We start from the raw sequence: 14,789 nt of genomic DNA, 5'->3' as shown, positions 1-14,789 counted from the left end.
CGTGCGTGAGCAAGAGGCCCAGGCTGGACCAGGGCCACTGCTATGTGGCCGTGGCACTTGCCCCTCTGGAAGTTTCCATCATGTGCATGTGCAGCATGATTGGGCCCCAGCGTTGAGAAGGGTCAGTCTCAGTCAGAGGCTGGTTTACAGAGGAGGCAAAACTGGAGGCTGAGCATTCAGGGCCAGAGAGGATTTGGCTGGGGGGGACGTTGCTATGGAGACAGGGAGGAGGGTGTTGTGTGCGCAGCAGGGCAGAGGTTGTGTCGGTGTGAGAAGGTGGACAGCGAGGGAGGCGCCAGTGTGCAGGCCCTTGGTGGGTACAGGTGGGTGGGAGAGAGGGTGAGGCCCTTTCCATCCTCAAGCAATCAGGAAATAGAGAAGATGAGCGGGGGCAGGGGGCGGGGCTACCTCGGGGTGAGGCAGTGTGTAGGGGCGTGGCTGGTCAGGGCTTGAGAGAGGGAGAGGGAGAGCAAAGGGCAGAGGCCAGAATTGTGTGGGTTTGTGGGGCCCCGGGGTTAGGGGAGGAAGGGCTGGCATGAGGCTGAAATCGATGGTGTAAAATGCCAGCCTAGGGTCAGACGTTTGTTGACATAGGCACTCGCTAAAGTGAGTTCCTTTCCCACAGAGTTCCTTCTCCTGGTTTAAAACCATCACCTGTAATCTAATGGTTTCACTGTGTCCGTGTTTTCCCCTGGCTCCTCCTTTTCCCCAGGAGCACATACGATTCTTGTACAGGTGACTTACGGCTCGCTGCCTCTTTCCACACCATCTGGACGAGACGAGGTCTGTGTAATTAGGTTGCTTCGCCGATCTGTGGCCTTGTTTATTTTACTCTCTTGGTGCCTTTGCTTGGTTTAGTGAGATGCTACTGCAGAGGCCTCTACTTTGCCACAGTTGGGCTCATCTTCTTTATTTCCTGATTGCTTGAGGGTGGAAAGGGCCTCCCCCTCAGGATTTAGCCTTAAACCAGGTCTGGTCCATGCCCGTGACACCGGGGTGCTAATGGGCCCTGCTGTATCTCTTCAACGCCCGTGACCCGGCTTCTTCCCAAGATAGACTTGTTAGGAGAGAGCTGGCCGTTTCTGCTAACTTTGTGTTTTTTTCCCCCTCAGGCCACTTTGTCAGCCATCACCCTGATCAAGTTGCTCCTGAGCTGCCCACTCGGTGGAGAGAAGGCGAGTCTGTTCTGGTGTGCGAGCCCCCAGATAGTCACGGCTCTGACCGTGAGTCCCCCTGGGTCGTGCCCTCCGACTCTTCACCCCTGTTCCTGTAGGCCGCGTTTTGGCTTCTGCCGTCTCTGGCTTTCTGCAGAGTGTGTTTCTGGGCGCCGCGTCCTGAAGACGGCTGCTGGCAGAGCGCTTTTCTGTCCGTGCCCGTGCCGTCCGCGCTGTCGTGTGGCCCCTGCAGATGGGGTGCAGCGGCGGTGTGCAGGCGTGTCGGGGAGCCTCGGGAGGCATTCGGCGGGCGGTACAGGAAGGCACGCGGCGATCAGATGGGGCTCCTGTGGAAGCCTGTTTAAAGTAGATGAGATGAGAAGGAATTCTGGGGCTTTCTTTTGTCCCCACAAATTCTGGGGTCAGTTTAGTGCATTCATTCATTTGCAGGGGTGTGTGTACATTTACAGTGTGTGATACAGTGAGAGGAAAGTGGCTTTATAGAATGGGATAGTAGTGTTGCAGATAGATTATTGTCACAGTCGCACCCGATTGTTAGATTTTGGCACCTGGTGGACACGTGGGGCAGTCCCATGACTTTGTTTGACCAGCACAAAACCCTCGTCTCGATTGGGACTGTCCCAGTGTTTCTGCCCTCTAGAGTCTCCAGTCAGTATTCTTGCACTGGGGTTCAAAAGAGCCTTATCTGTTTCAACATCATCACCCGCTGTAAGTCTCTTGTGCTACCTGAGAGAATTGGCTTGGGTTAGCACATTCTCAGCGCAGAAGGATCTAAGGAGTGGACTTAATGCTCTGGGTTCTGGTCTGTTGCTTCTTCGTTTTCCTGGGAATCTGCATTTGGTGGGTGACCCTCATCTTTCCCCAGTGTGTGTAGTGGGGACCAGGAGGGAGAGTGACGGCTGGAGGGAAGAGGGGCTCGTGCGGTGCGCGGTCAGTGTTGGTGCTGTGCACAGTAGGGCTGCATTAATATGCACGCTCGTAAATCTAACGGCGTGAAGTCAGCACAGCCGGTGTCCCCAGACAGATGGGCGCTGTGAGAGGCCCCAGCAGGGCTGCTGGTGACACATGGCAGCGTGAGGAAGAGGGTCACTGGTGAGCTCTCCCAGCTTACGTAGGTCAGACCTTGAGTTGCCCCTCATCATTTTGAGTCCATTCTCGTTATTCTCTAGAACAATTATCAAACATCTGGAGCTGATTTTTAAGACACATAACGAAGAAACTTTATATAGATACGTAGAACTATTGACCTTTTTGGGAAAATATTATTAGGTGTATCTGGTGTGAAGTTTCCTTGTTCTGAGAAATTGGAGGAGTGAGTCCTTATAAGGAATTACTTCTCTTTGTGGTCGATGAGTCCAACAAAGAGTCCCACCGTGGGTCGCCGTTGGAGATGGAACGCTGGGCTCCTGGTCTCCTCAGAAGAGTGCCTCTGACCACATCAGTTCATTTTGGACATTCTTACCGCTGTCGCGTTAGTTCTTACCTCCGTCTACTTCACTTGTTGTATTTTCTCTGTAGAGAATCACCTTCATTTTCTCTCCTTTCTTCCGTCTTTTTCTGTAGCTGCAAAACCGAGAGGCTTGTCGGGAGCAGACTGTGCCCCTGGCCGTGGTGGAGTCCATTTTGGACGTGCTCGCAGCCTTGCTGCGGCGGGGGGAGGGGACCATCGGCAACCCGCACCACGTCAGCCTGGCCTTCGGCATCCTGCTCACCGTGCCCTTGGACCACCTGAAGCCCCCTGAGTATGGGAGCATCTTCCTGAGGACGCACAACGTGCTCTTTTCCATCCTGCAGTGTCACCCGAAGGTGAGGAGGTGGGGCAGGGTGCCGGGCGGCAGAAAAGCAGCGAGAGAGAGCCCTACTGTGGGAGGACGATAAAAATGGCGACCTGCTAAGCAAACTTCTGGGTTCCGGTACTTTCCAGGGACACAGTGGTTTCTCAGGCACAAAAATGTTGGATCTTCACACCAGGCTGTTTGAGTTTCATCTTTGTTGGGTCTGACGCTTGGAACGGCGTTTGTGTACTAGCTATTTAAGGAAGCTCGTTACGAATGATTCTCTTTTTGCAGGTTGCATATCTAAATGTCACTCACTTGCTTAGGTCTCTTTACAGGTTTGTGACTCAGATGGGTGTAGGGAGTGAGGCATCCGGAGTTCCAGTTTTATAGTATACCATCTTTGAAATTAAACTAAATGTCCCATAGAAAAGATTCCAGTTCAGCCGACCTGTACTGAACATTTGCTCTGTGTCTCACTTCACCCTTACAGCAAGCGTGTAAAGTAGGTGGGAGTTCATTCTATTGGTAAAGGAACTGAGGCTGGGAGCTGCTAAGGGATTTGGCCAAAGCCACCCAGCTGAGTCTAAATCTTAGCTACAGGATTATTGATTCTTTGGCCTGTGTTTTTCCCAGTGCACCAGTGCTAGTACATGGGATGTGTGGGAACTTACAGATAAGCTGTGTACACATAGACACAGACACAGGCAAATATTTTTAAGTGTTTTCATGTCCTCGAGTTAGAGACCTGACAGCAATGTAGTTTTTTAAAAAAAGTTCTCTGGTAGACTAAGCACTCGTGATGTTGGGCCTTACTCCAGCCCTTCCCCACTGAACAATTGCCTTTGTCCGTGGCTGTCTTGTGAGCATTTTGTTTTAGATCTCTCTGCTGATGGTTAGATTTTTTTTTTATGTGACCGTATGACATGCACATAGTACAAATCAGTTATAAGCTGGAATTGCTGATCTCGCAAAAGATGTAGGATTCCATGCAGTTGATGAAAAGCAATATTAGAAAGCTGTGGGAACCTCCCGCGGAACCATTAACAAATGATCACGTAGCGGAATTAGACCATTTAACGAAAGGAGAAAATTGACAGGGATAACGGTGTGTTGCAATCAAGAGTGATGTGACCAATAACAGTAGCTGTCACTCACTGCCTTTGGGTTGGGGTGGGGGACGGGCCCACATGCTGCGTGACCACGCTGTCGGCCGTGTGCATGGTTGAGTTGACAAAAGCACCAGGCTAGAGTCTGCGTAGGTGAATCTCAAGGGGATAGCATGAGGCCACCTCAGCCAGAGTGCCCAGCAGACCGGTCAGCAGCTGGTGCCATATTAAGCCAGGGTGTGAACTCAGTCTGGCTCTGGCTCCGTGTGCTTTTAATCAGTATGATAGAGGATTATGAGGGGTCCTTGGGAAATTTGATGAAGCTCTGGAATACTTGTGCAAAAACGAGTTCTTTCTGAGCATGCTGTGAGGTCAGTAATTTGATGTAAAGAACGGGATGTTATGCTGTCAAGAATTTGGTTGGATAAATTAATACCAAAGAAAAAAAATCCCAACACTTGATTCACTCTTGCTCATTCTAAGAATTCTGAGAAAAGAGCAGTGATGTCCCGTAGATCTTTGAAGCACTGTGGGGCATGGTCTGTATCTGCATTGGTCACAGCGGTCACGGGCCACGCGTGTCCTGACCACTTGAAATGTGGCCTAGGAGCTGTATGACTAGGAAATGAATTTTTATTTTACTTCATTTAAGTAGTCTCATGCAGCGTATGGTCGCTTTATGGGATAGCGTGTTGTTTTGATCACGATCTACAAGTGGTTGAATATAGGGGCTCCTGGGTAGCTCAGTTGGTTAAGCATCCGACTCTTTTTTTTTTTTAATTTTATTTTTTTTAAATTTACATCCAAATTAGTTAGCACATAGTGCAACAATGATTTCAGGAGTAGATTCCTTAGTGCCCCTTACCCATCTAGCCCATCCCTCCTCCCACAACCCCTCCAGTAACCCTCAGTTTGTTCTTCATATTTATGAGTCTCTTCTGTTTTGTCCCCCTCCCTGTTCTTATATTATTTTTGCTTCTCTTCCCTTGTGTTCATCTGTTCTGTGTCTTAAAGTCCTCATTTGAGTGAAGTCGTATGGCATTTATCTTTCTCTCACTTGACTCGTTTTGTTTAGCATAATACCCTCTAGTTCCATCCACAGCATCCAAACCTTGATTTCAGCTCATCGTGATCTCATGGTTGTGAGATCGAGGCCTGACCTGGCTCTGTGCCTGCTTAAGATTCTCTCTGCCCTCTACCCTCTACCCTCAAAAAAAAAGAAAAAAAAATTAAAATTTTTGTATCATTTTTCAAGATGACTTTCTAGCCAGACCTCTTCATCACGAAAAAATGAGAAGTTTTGATCCTTACTTTAAATGGATTTGCTTTATGCCATCTCCTTCTAGTGCAGTTATATTTGAATATGTGGTTTCTTTTGTTTCTTCTGTTATTTATTTTACCCATTTCCAGAATGCATTAGTAACAGTTTACAATAACAGACACAGATTGAGCAAATTCTAAGCGGTGATCACCCCATTAGACTCCCAAAGTTTTGAGGCACAGAAACCCTATCCCAAACCATTAAAACAAATGCTAAAGAGTCAAGTAAGGTGGGTGAGCAATTTCCCCCGAAATCAAGCAAAAAAGAGGTGGCCACACTCTTTTGAGCATCCTGATAGACACGGGTAAGAAGGAAATAAATCAGGGGCACCTGAGTGGCACAGTTGGTTGATGTAAAGAACGGGATGTTATGCTGTCAAGAATTTGGTTAAGCATCCTACTTCGGCTCAGGTCATGATCTCACGGTTCACGAGTGCCAGTCCTGCTTTGGGTGAGCTTGAGCCCTGCTTTGGGCTCTGCACACTCTCCCCCTCCCTCTCTCCCTCCGTCTCTCTCTCCCTCCCTCCCTCTCTCCTTCCCTCTCTCCCTCCCTGTCTCTCTCCCTGCCTCTCTCTCTCCCTCCCTCTCTCTCCCTGCCTCTCTCTCTCCCCCTGCCTCTCTCTCTCCCTCTCTCTCTCCCTCCCTCTGTCCCTTCTTCCTGTCCCCTCACTCAGTTGTGTGCTCTGTCTCAAGAAACAAACAAAAAAGGAAATAAATATGAGCACCTTTAAAGTAGAACTTGAAATAAACAGTTACTTACATGTGTTTATATTCTTTTGTCTATTATTCCAGGTAATGCTGAAAGCCATCCCTTCTTTCTTGAACTGTTTTAATAGATTGGTGTTTTCAGTTATGCACGAAGGGAGGCAGAAAGACAAAGGTAAATGTCAAAGTAACGGTATCAGATACATGATTTCAAATGTGTTTATCTTGTGGTGTCTCTGGTTTCCTATGTTATTGAAAGTAAAACCACCAGGTTGAGTTAAAACTTTTTTTTAAATGTCTTATCTTTGAGAGAGACAGAGTGTGAGTCGGGGAGGGGCAGAGAGAGAGGGAGACACAGAATCCAAAGCTGGCTCCAGGCTCTGAACTGTCGGCACAGAGCCCAGTGCGGGTCTTGAACTCACGAACCATGAGGTCATGACCTGAGCCGAAGTCGGACACTTAACTGTTGTCTGAGCCCCCCAGGTGCCCCTCACCCAGTTGAGTTTAAATAAGAAACATTCAGATCACTAGATGAAGACCTCAAATAGTGTTTTAAAATTTCAAGCTGTCACTTTTATTTATTTATTTATTTATTTATTTATTTATTTATTTATTTATTGCTGTGTCCAAAGCAGTGAGTGCATTTGTGATTTAATTGAAATAGTTCTTTTTCTGGGAAAAAGAAAAGGATCTAGATTCAAGAAGTGTTTGCGGCCAGGAGGATGTAAAGTGAGTACAATCCCATTCTTGCCCTGGAGGAGTCCCCAGTTTGATGGGGAAGCTGCAAAAGAACAGGCATTTACAGAGCTGCTCCATTTTATTAGAGGGATGAGGTCGGGCAGGTCACCGTTTCAGCTTGTCGTGGCAGGGCTGTGTTTGTTCGCCGCTGAAGCGAACTGCCACACGGTGACGGCACAAGTGACGTGTACAGCTTGTCGTCAGCCTTGAAGGTTGTTGGTTCTTGCTAACTTTCTAATTTGGGGGAGATTCTCATTATTTAAAAATTTGCATATAAATTGAGGCAGTCTGTATTGCGCTATTTCAAATTTGCCTAGCGTGGAACAGCCTCCTCGCGTTCGAGGTGCTGCTAAACACAAGGAGTGGGTACCTGGGGGAGTGCTCTGGAACCACAAAAGAGGGCTCTCTAACTCAGGGTGTCAGGGAAGACCCTGGGGCCGCAGTTGTAGATGGACTAGGAACAAATGAGTGGTACTCAGCTCCTCCCCGTCCAGTGTGAGTCACTTGAATGGGTTCGTGGGTTCAGACCCGTAGATTTCAGTAACTGTTGAGAAGAGAGAAGAGGTCTGCTGGCATGTGATTCCCGAGGTTATTCTGCCTGGTTTTGAGATAAGTCGGTGGCATAACGAGGTGTCGTGCTTTCTCCCAGCCTGGTGTGGAGCCACGTAATGTTGGGGTCAGTGTGATACTGTGAGAGTGTTTAGGAGCAGGATTGGGAAACAGGTTCCGTCTCCCGTGCTAGCCTTGGTCCCTTGGTGGTGGCTAACTGCGGCGCTGTGTCAGGGCCCCCGGAGTCATGATTGAGCACAGCAGGAAGAACCCCTGTTTTACTAGTGACATCTGCCTGCACAGGAGATGGGAGATGGGAAGGCCCTGTTCCACCCCCGGCTGAGCACTGGGGGAGCAGAGCCCTGGGCACACACTGCCTCGGGCGTGCCCCACGTGTGGTTGAAAATGTGTCCTTTGTCCTATGTTCTGAGGGGCGTGGGACATGGTCATGCGCGTGGCTCTGCCACGTCTGTGCTGGTGCGGCTCGGTGACCTCCCATCTCCCAAGACCCGGTTCTCAGATGTGCTCACAGATTAGCCAAGTAGAATTTTAACTACGTACTCTGTTCTTGTTGGCATCCAATGCACTCTTTGCGATAACCACGCGTGAAATATGTGGCTGAAATGATTCACGCCAGGTATTCACGTGAACTGGATGTGTACTGAGCCGTGGGAAAACAGGGAAGAAACGGTACGTAGTAGATATTCAGGTGCTTCATTAAAGTACGTTTGTGTTGAAGTGTCCAGTGAATGTTAGAAATTTACATAACTTGGGGGTACCTGTGCGGTTCAGTCTGTTAAGGGTCCAACTCTTGATTTCGGCTCAGGTCATGATTTCACAGCCATGGGATCAAGCCCCACACTGGGCTCTGTGCTGACAGCGTGGAGTCTGCTTGAGATTCTCCCTCTCTGCCCCTCCCTCCCCCACTATGCGTGTATGCGTGCACGTCCTCATGCACTCTCTCTCCCTCTCTCTCTCTCTCTCTCTCAAACCTGAAGAAATTTACATAATTTCATAAAGTTACATTGTATCTAGAAAAAACTCAAGATGTTTGTACATATAAACAAGGTTTTAAAAAAGGCATTGTGCATTCTAAAACTCAAGTTTATTGAGTCGTAAAATATGTGTAACAAGCTGCATCTGTTTAAAGTATACAAATGAATGAGGTTTTGTTTTGAGAGAGAGAGTGCACACAAGTGGAGCAGGGGCAGAGAGAGGGAGAGAGAGCATCCCAAGTGGGCTTGACACGGGGCTCGATCCCACAAACTGTGAGATCATGACCTGAGCCAAAATCCAGAGTCAGACACTGAACCGACTAAGCCACCCAGGTGTCCTGAATGAGTTTTGATAGGTAAACACAATCAAAATACAGAGTATTTGCATCGTCCCCAGAACAGTCCTCTTGTAGACTATTCCTGCTCTGGCCTCTGCCCCTACCAACCACTGATCTGTGTGTCGCTGTAGATTTGTTCGCGGCTTCTAGAGTTTTATAAAAATGGATATATTTCTTGTTGAATGGAAGTTGGGGAAGGTGTTCTGGCTTGTGTTGGGGTTCCCCACCTGGCTCTATTGTGAAGGCCTGGGGGAGCGGGTGTGACCAGGGCCTTGGGGACATGGTAGGCTGTTAGAACGCTTGAGAGTAGTTTGTTAAGGCCTGGGGGTCCTGGCACCATAGGGTGGAAAGAACTAGGAAATCGAAAGTAAATCAGGGATGATAGGAAGATCTCTAGTAATGGTAGCTGAGTCTTATATCTATCTGCCTACACAATTTCTGAAACATAAGCAGGCAAAGGCATAATTAATTAAGCCATCTGATCTTTAAAATCGTATGATGTCAAAACAGTGTTATTTAAAGATAATTTTTCAATTTATACTTTACTTATAGACCCCCATCTCCTTTTTAAATACAATAGCAGTCAGATTTCATTCAAAAAATCTTGATTGTTCTACGCTTCTTAAAAAACAAACCCACATACTCTTGACTATGTTATGTGTTCTTTCCTTTATAATATAAATATTTGGATATATTGTCTCCCTCATTCTGTCTGCAAAATAAGCCAATTAAAGAGTCTTGGAAAAAAGGGAAGACTTGAATAATTTTCAGCTGTGTTAAATGTTTAACATTAGAAGGGTCAAAACGCCCATGTTTTGGACTAATCCGATTTGGAAACACTTTCCTTCCACAGGAAGCACAGATGGCTTGTCAGTGGTCCTAGAGTGTGCCCGCCTGGTGGCAAGGATGTACAGCCACATCGCGTCGCGGGCCGAAGAGTTCACGGTGTTCTCCCCCTTTATGGTGGCCCAGTATGTCATGGAGGTGCAGAAGGTAAACCGAGCTCACTCTTACCCGGTGCTTTCATTCTTAGTCCTTTGTAGAAGGGCTCCTCAACCACAGTGGCAAGCGACGTTTTGGCCTGACGGTCCCAAACCATCCGTGGTAGCGGGCTGACCTGCCCGTGTTCCGGGCGCAGCAGCACCCCTGCAGGGTTCCCGGGACCACCGAGTGAGGTGATGGTCAGAGGGCTGGCGTGTCTGGTACACAGAAGGCGCCCAGGGACCGTCAGTTCTCCCCTCTCGCTTCGACACAAGCCACGGGGCCTGTTTTGGTTAGTCTGTGGAGTAAGCAAGGTGAAATGCCTTCCAGGTTTAAGAACAGGAGCTCGCATAGGGCCAGGCTTAATGGTGATCAGGAAGAGGGGTCTCGGGACCCCCAGCAGTAGGAGTTCTCTTGGAGTGCATCGTGCATGTGAATCAGCTGCTCTCGGACACTCAGGGTAGAGACAGCGGCAGATGCGTTCAACTACGTCAAACAGAAATACTTTTGTCCTATTTCATCTGACTTTTTGACTCAATATTGTGGATGGTTCATTCATTGTTCAGCAGTGATCTCACTTTGGAACGTCAGTGTGTTATTTTCAAAATTCCACGAGGCCCTGTGTGACCCACGTGGTAAAGTGCACTACAGGACTTCGTATCTAACTGTATTTAAATGGGACATCAGAGGCTTGAAGTCCAGTGTGTTTGTGTGTATATCTGTCTACTTTTGCAGGTGTAGATGTACATCTGTATTGTTTGTATTGCTTTCTATAGAATACCCCCCCTTTGTAACTCTCGTAAGAGTAACTTAAAACCATTGGTAAACTTGTCATGTTAGAGATTTCTCGAGGGAGATGGGGTTGAATGAGCTTTCTCAGAAAATCTGGTGTATCCGTTTTCATCCCGACCCCTTTTCAGGGCGAGTCTAATTATAAAAATAATTTTCAAACACACTAGCCTTACTCTCGGTGAGTGGAGATGCTTGTCATGTGGGTGGGCACTTGGGTTGGAGATGGGGTGTGGGTGGGGCGGACCCTGCAGGGTGCAGCCCGGCCCCGTGGGTGTGCACAGGGTCCCCCCCAGGCAGGGAAGGAGCGGTGACAACCTGGGAAGACCCCTTCAAGTCAGCCTTTGAGTGAGAGATGGGCTTCGGGTTTGGTTTCCTTGGAATTACTTAGCATTTTTATAGAATCTTCATATTTCCCAAATACCCAAGTCATTAATATGTAAGCTTTTGCAGAAAGAAAAGCTGGCATTATTTTCTGTTTCAGTGAAGAATAAAATGAGAGCTAGTAATATCGTGTAACTAAGGGCCAAGAAGGGAGGTGATGATTTGAACCCTTAAGTCACTAATTATTATTCTGAGATTTATTTTATGAGAAGTCTCTGATTTCCTGGCCTCATTACTCATGTCTAATTTATGCTTATCAGTTATTTTTTAATTTTTAATCTGGAAAGCCCAAGGCCTTGGGAATTCTCTAAGGCTGTAGCATCCTAGAATTCATTGGCAAGAGTCTACGTCTTATCTTTCATTTAGTTTTTAATTCAAGTAATGAAGAAAATATTCCATATGTATCAGAGGCTTCTACTGAGCACTGTAAATCTTTTCCAGACCAGAAAGACATTGGTAAGCTTAATTAAATGCTAGATAGCAGGTGCAGCTAAATGAGGAGAGGGTATGGGTGAAGACCTGACAGTGGTTAGGGCAGGTGACCTGGTGAGGGCGTGTCCGTGAGGACACGCAGTGGTTCCTACAGATCTTGTACCCTCCGTGAAGTAATGTGTCACAGTGGGGATGTGCCAGGGAAATCACGGCCACTTGTCTCTTTTTTTTTTTTTTTTAACGTTTTTATTTTTATTTTTGAGACAGGGAGAGACAGAGCATGAACGGGGGAGGGTCAGAGAGAGGGAGACACAGAATCGGAAACAGGCTCCAGGCTCTGAGCTGTCAGCACAGAGCCCGACGCGGGGCTCGAACTCACGGACCGCGAGATCATGACCTGAGCCGAAGTCGGCCACCCAACCGACTGAGCCACCCAGGCGCCCCTGCTTTTCTCTTTTATCCATAGATCAAATTTACAGCTGTCTGTTTTGATAGCCTAGAGTAAATAGCTTGTACTGCCCATCCTGCATAAGGTCCTTTTATGCGATTTAGAGACCTGCGCATTCATAGGTCCGTGATCCTGGTGGAGTAGAAACTGACTTTCCCCCCTTGTTTTATAAATAAGCTGTTTGAAACACAAAGATGCGAGGTGCTTGTGTCGGCTGGATGGTGCTGGCCTTCCTGTGACCCAGCAGAGCTGTGTGCCCCGTGCTGTCCTTTGACTATTGAGTCCCCATGCGAGGAGGCGGTGGAACTCACAGGACCTGGCCTCTGACTGCCGGAGTTCAGGTCTCAGTTCTGCCACTGGGACAGTTATTTCACTTTCTTTGCCTTTGGAGATAGAATTGTTTGTTTAGTGAGTGATGAGTAGATGAATAAATGAGCGGTGAACTTACAGGGGTCCACAGCCAGCTGGTACGATTCAGGACTTGTTTTTTGCTTGTTTCGTTTTGTTTTTTCCTTCGGTCCCTAATACCTTCCAGTAAAATCACAGCTCCACCTTCAGTCCTTGAGTGGTTTTTTGTTTTTTTTTTTAATGTTTATTTAGTTTTGAGGGTGCAAGCAGGGGAGGGGCAGAGAGGAGGAGACACGGAATCCAAAGCAGGCTCCAGGCTCCGAGCTGTCAGTACAGAGCCTGATGTGGGGCTCAAACCCAGGAACCATGAGATCATGACCTGAGCTGAAGTTGGACGCTTAACCGACTGAGCCATCCAGGTGCCCCGGTCCTTAAATGTTCTTATCATCTGTAAACAGTAAGACTTAAGACGATCATCTGTCAGAAAGTTTTTGAGCTATCGTGTGAAAATGACCGTAACTTTTGTCACCATCTTAGTGACAGAAACAAATTGCATCTTTAAATTTTTTTTTATTAAATTTTTTTTAATGTTTATTCATTTTTGAGAGAGAGAGCGCGAGTGGGGGAAGGACAGAGAGGGAGGGAGCATCTGAAGCAGGCTCCAGGCTCTGAGCTGTCAACACAGAGCCTGATGTGGGGCTTGAACCCACAGATCGTGAGACTGTGACCTGAGCCAAAGTCGGACACTTTTAATTGACTGAGCCACCCAGGCGCCCCACAGATTGCGTCCCAGCGGTGGCTTTGGTGACTCAGACTTCCAGTTAATACGGTGTATCCTCACCAGAAGCGACGTGTTTGCGGTTTAACTCTCCTAGGCCATTAAGACATTTCTAAAGAATCTGCCAAATCCCAGACCTGTCTGCCAGAAATTTCCTGTTCGTTTTGGTTACAACTCCTGGGGTATTCAGCCGGTTGAGCACCAGGTTCAGCTGAAACCTGAGTGGGTATGGCAGACGCGAGTAGAGCCTGGTCCCTTGGCCTGTTTGTCTAGACATTAGTCTGGACCTCTGATCTGAGGGTTTGTGTGCAACATCCGATGTAGCCAAGGTGGAGCCAACTGCCCAGCCTTCCTGCTGTGCCCCAGATTTTAGTTAACCCAGAAGTTCAGGGAAGAAAGGCCTTTCTAGGCTCAAGGACTGATCTGGCCATTCTGGGGATGTTAGAAATTTAGGTCCCATTGAGCTATTGTTGGTAGAAATAAAAAGATGCATTAGGTGTAATCATAAATTACATCTGATTTATTTGGATATGATGTGGTCTAATTACTGACTTAGGCCTATCACTGATCTGTTTGCAGCGCTTTGGAGCCTGCCCCCTACCCCTTGCCCCCCTGCCCCCCGGCTGCCCTGCTGTGTGTGCCGGGGGTGGGAGTGAGAGTCAGTCACGTAGTGAACATCGCTGCCGTTATCCCATCGTTAGCGTCGCTTCCAGTGTGATCGGTCAGGTTGAAGAATGTGGCACAATGTGCATGTGGCTCTTACAAGACTTTAAATTTAAGGATTCCAGTTTTTATATGCCCCGGTAGATATGTAGGTAGGCATCATTTACTGAATAGCAAAGCTACCTCTGTGATTCTGTGATGTTTTATTCCAGGTTTTTGTCACTTGAGTTGGCTTTTATTTCCCTAAAATACAAACTTTTTTTAAGATACGAATACTTACGTGCAAAATGTTGCCCCCACGTTGGGGGCCGAAGTGGAAATTGCTGCTAGGGTAGGGCTGTCCGAGGGCTTGTTCTCTGTGTGTTTGCTCTGACGGAGGGGCGTGTCCTCCTTTTCCAGGTCACCTTGTATCCGGCGGTGAAAGATCTCCTGCAGGAGGGCATTTACCTGATCCTGGACCTCTGCATTGAGCCAGACGTCCAGTTCCTGCGGGTCTCACTGCAGCCGGGAGTGAGAGACATCTTTAAGGAGCTGTACAACGATTATGCGAAGTACCACAAGGCGAAACACGAAGGCGAGAGAAGATACGCCGCCTGAAGCTGTGTTCCAGAAGTGCTGCCAGTGTTCCTGTGCGGCGGCTTTGGCCCTCTGCTCTGAAAGAGTTGGAGAATGAAAGACTTCAGACATCCTAATTTGTAATGTTGAGATAATGTGGGTTTGTGTAATACACACTCTACAGCCATGTTTTGCAAACTGAATATTTTTTTAACGTGTCTTTTTATGCAGTATGTATTGCTGTGGAATCCTGATAATTGACCCTGGAATAAGGCAAATTTAATAAAAGATGGTCATTGTGGATGTTCCAAATGTGGTTCTAGGGGGTTGATGTCTGTTCTCCCCACTGGACACTATGTAGGTACATGGCTGCGTAATTAAGTCCCAGGTAAATATCATCGCCTTTTATGTTCTTCGGGTAACTTGGGAAGTATTCTTGAACTGTCCCTTGATCTACCTTCCCTCGGAGTATACCTTCTGATGGAGCCGGGAAATGTCAGAGCTTCGAGACCCGGCGTTAGTGGAGGCGCCTGCTCCGAGTGGGGGTGGTCAGCCTGTGTCACGTGCATGGACCTCTCCAGGGCTCCCTTCTTCCGCCTGCTCTTCCTGCTTCCGCTCTCTGAAGTTTCTTCTAGAATTTTCTTTTTCTGTTCAGTCTAAGAAATACTCTTAATCGTCTTCTTAAGGTACTTAAGCAATATATTTTA

At 47.7% G+C, this 14,789-nt stretch overlaps 1 protein-coding gene across 4 annotated transcripts in view; it reads left to right on the top strand.

The window, feature by feature from the left end:
- Positions 1-14,394, top strand: part of URB2 (URB2 ribosome biogenesis homolog) — a 28,352-nt gene extending 13,958 nt beyond the window's left edge. The window contains exons 7-11 of one of the 4 annotated variants that reach the window (XM_047088595.1): positions 1,113-1,223; positions 2,739-2,981; positions 6,172-6,259; positions 9,558-9,697; positions 13,927-14,394. In XM_047088595.1, coding sequence (XP_046944551.1) covers positions 1,113-1,223; positions 2,739-2,981; positions 6,172-6,259; positions 9,558-9,697; positions 13,927-14,124 — 780 coding nt within the window. In that variant the 3' untranslated portion in view covers positions 14,125-14,394. Of the gene's footprint in view, positions 1-1,112; positions 1,224-2,738; positions 2,982-6,171; positions 6,260-9,557; positions 9,698-13,926 lie in introns of those variants that run through there. The other 3 variants (XR_006963707.1, XR_006963706.1, XM_047088596.1) reach the window with 3 other exon arrangements.
- Positions 14,395-14,789: the final 395 nt, after the last annotated feature.

The sequence above is a fragment of the Lynx rufus genome, unplaced genomic scaffold, assembly GCF_022079265.1.
Source record: "Lynx rufus isolate CCGP_SWC_20201006 ecotype Redwood Valley unplaced genomic scaffold, mLynRuf1.p SCAF_25, whole genome shotgun sequence".
Lineage (NCBI taxonomy): Eukaryota > Metazoa > Chordata > Mammalia > Carnivora > Felidae > Lynx > Lynx rufus.
This window is presented reverse-complemented; position numbering and strand designations above follow the sequence as displayed.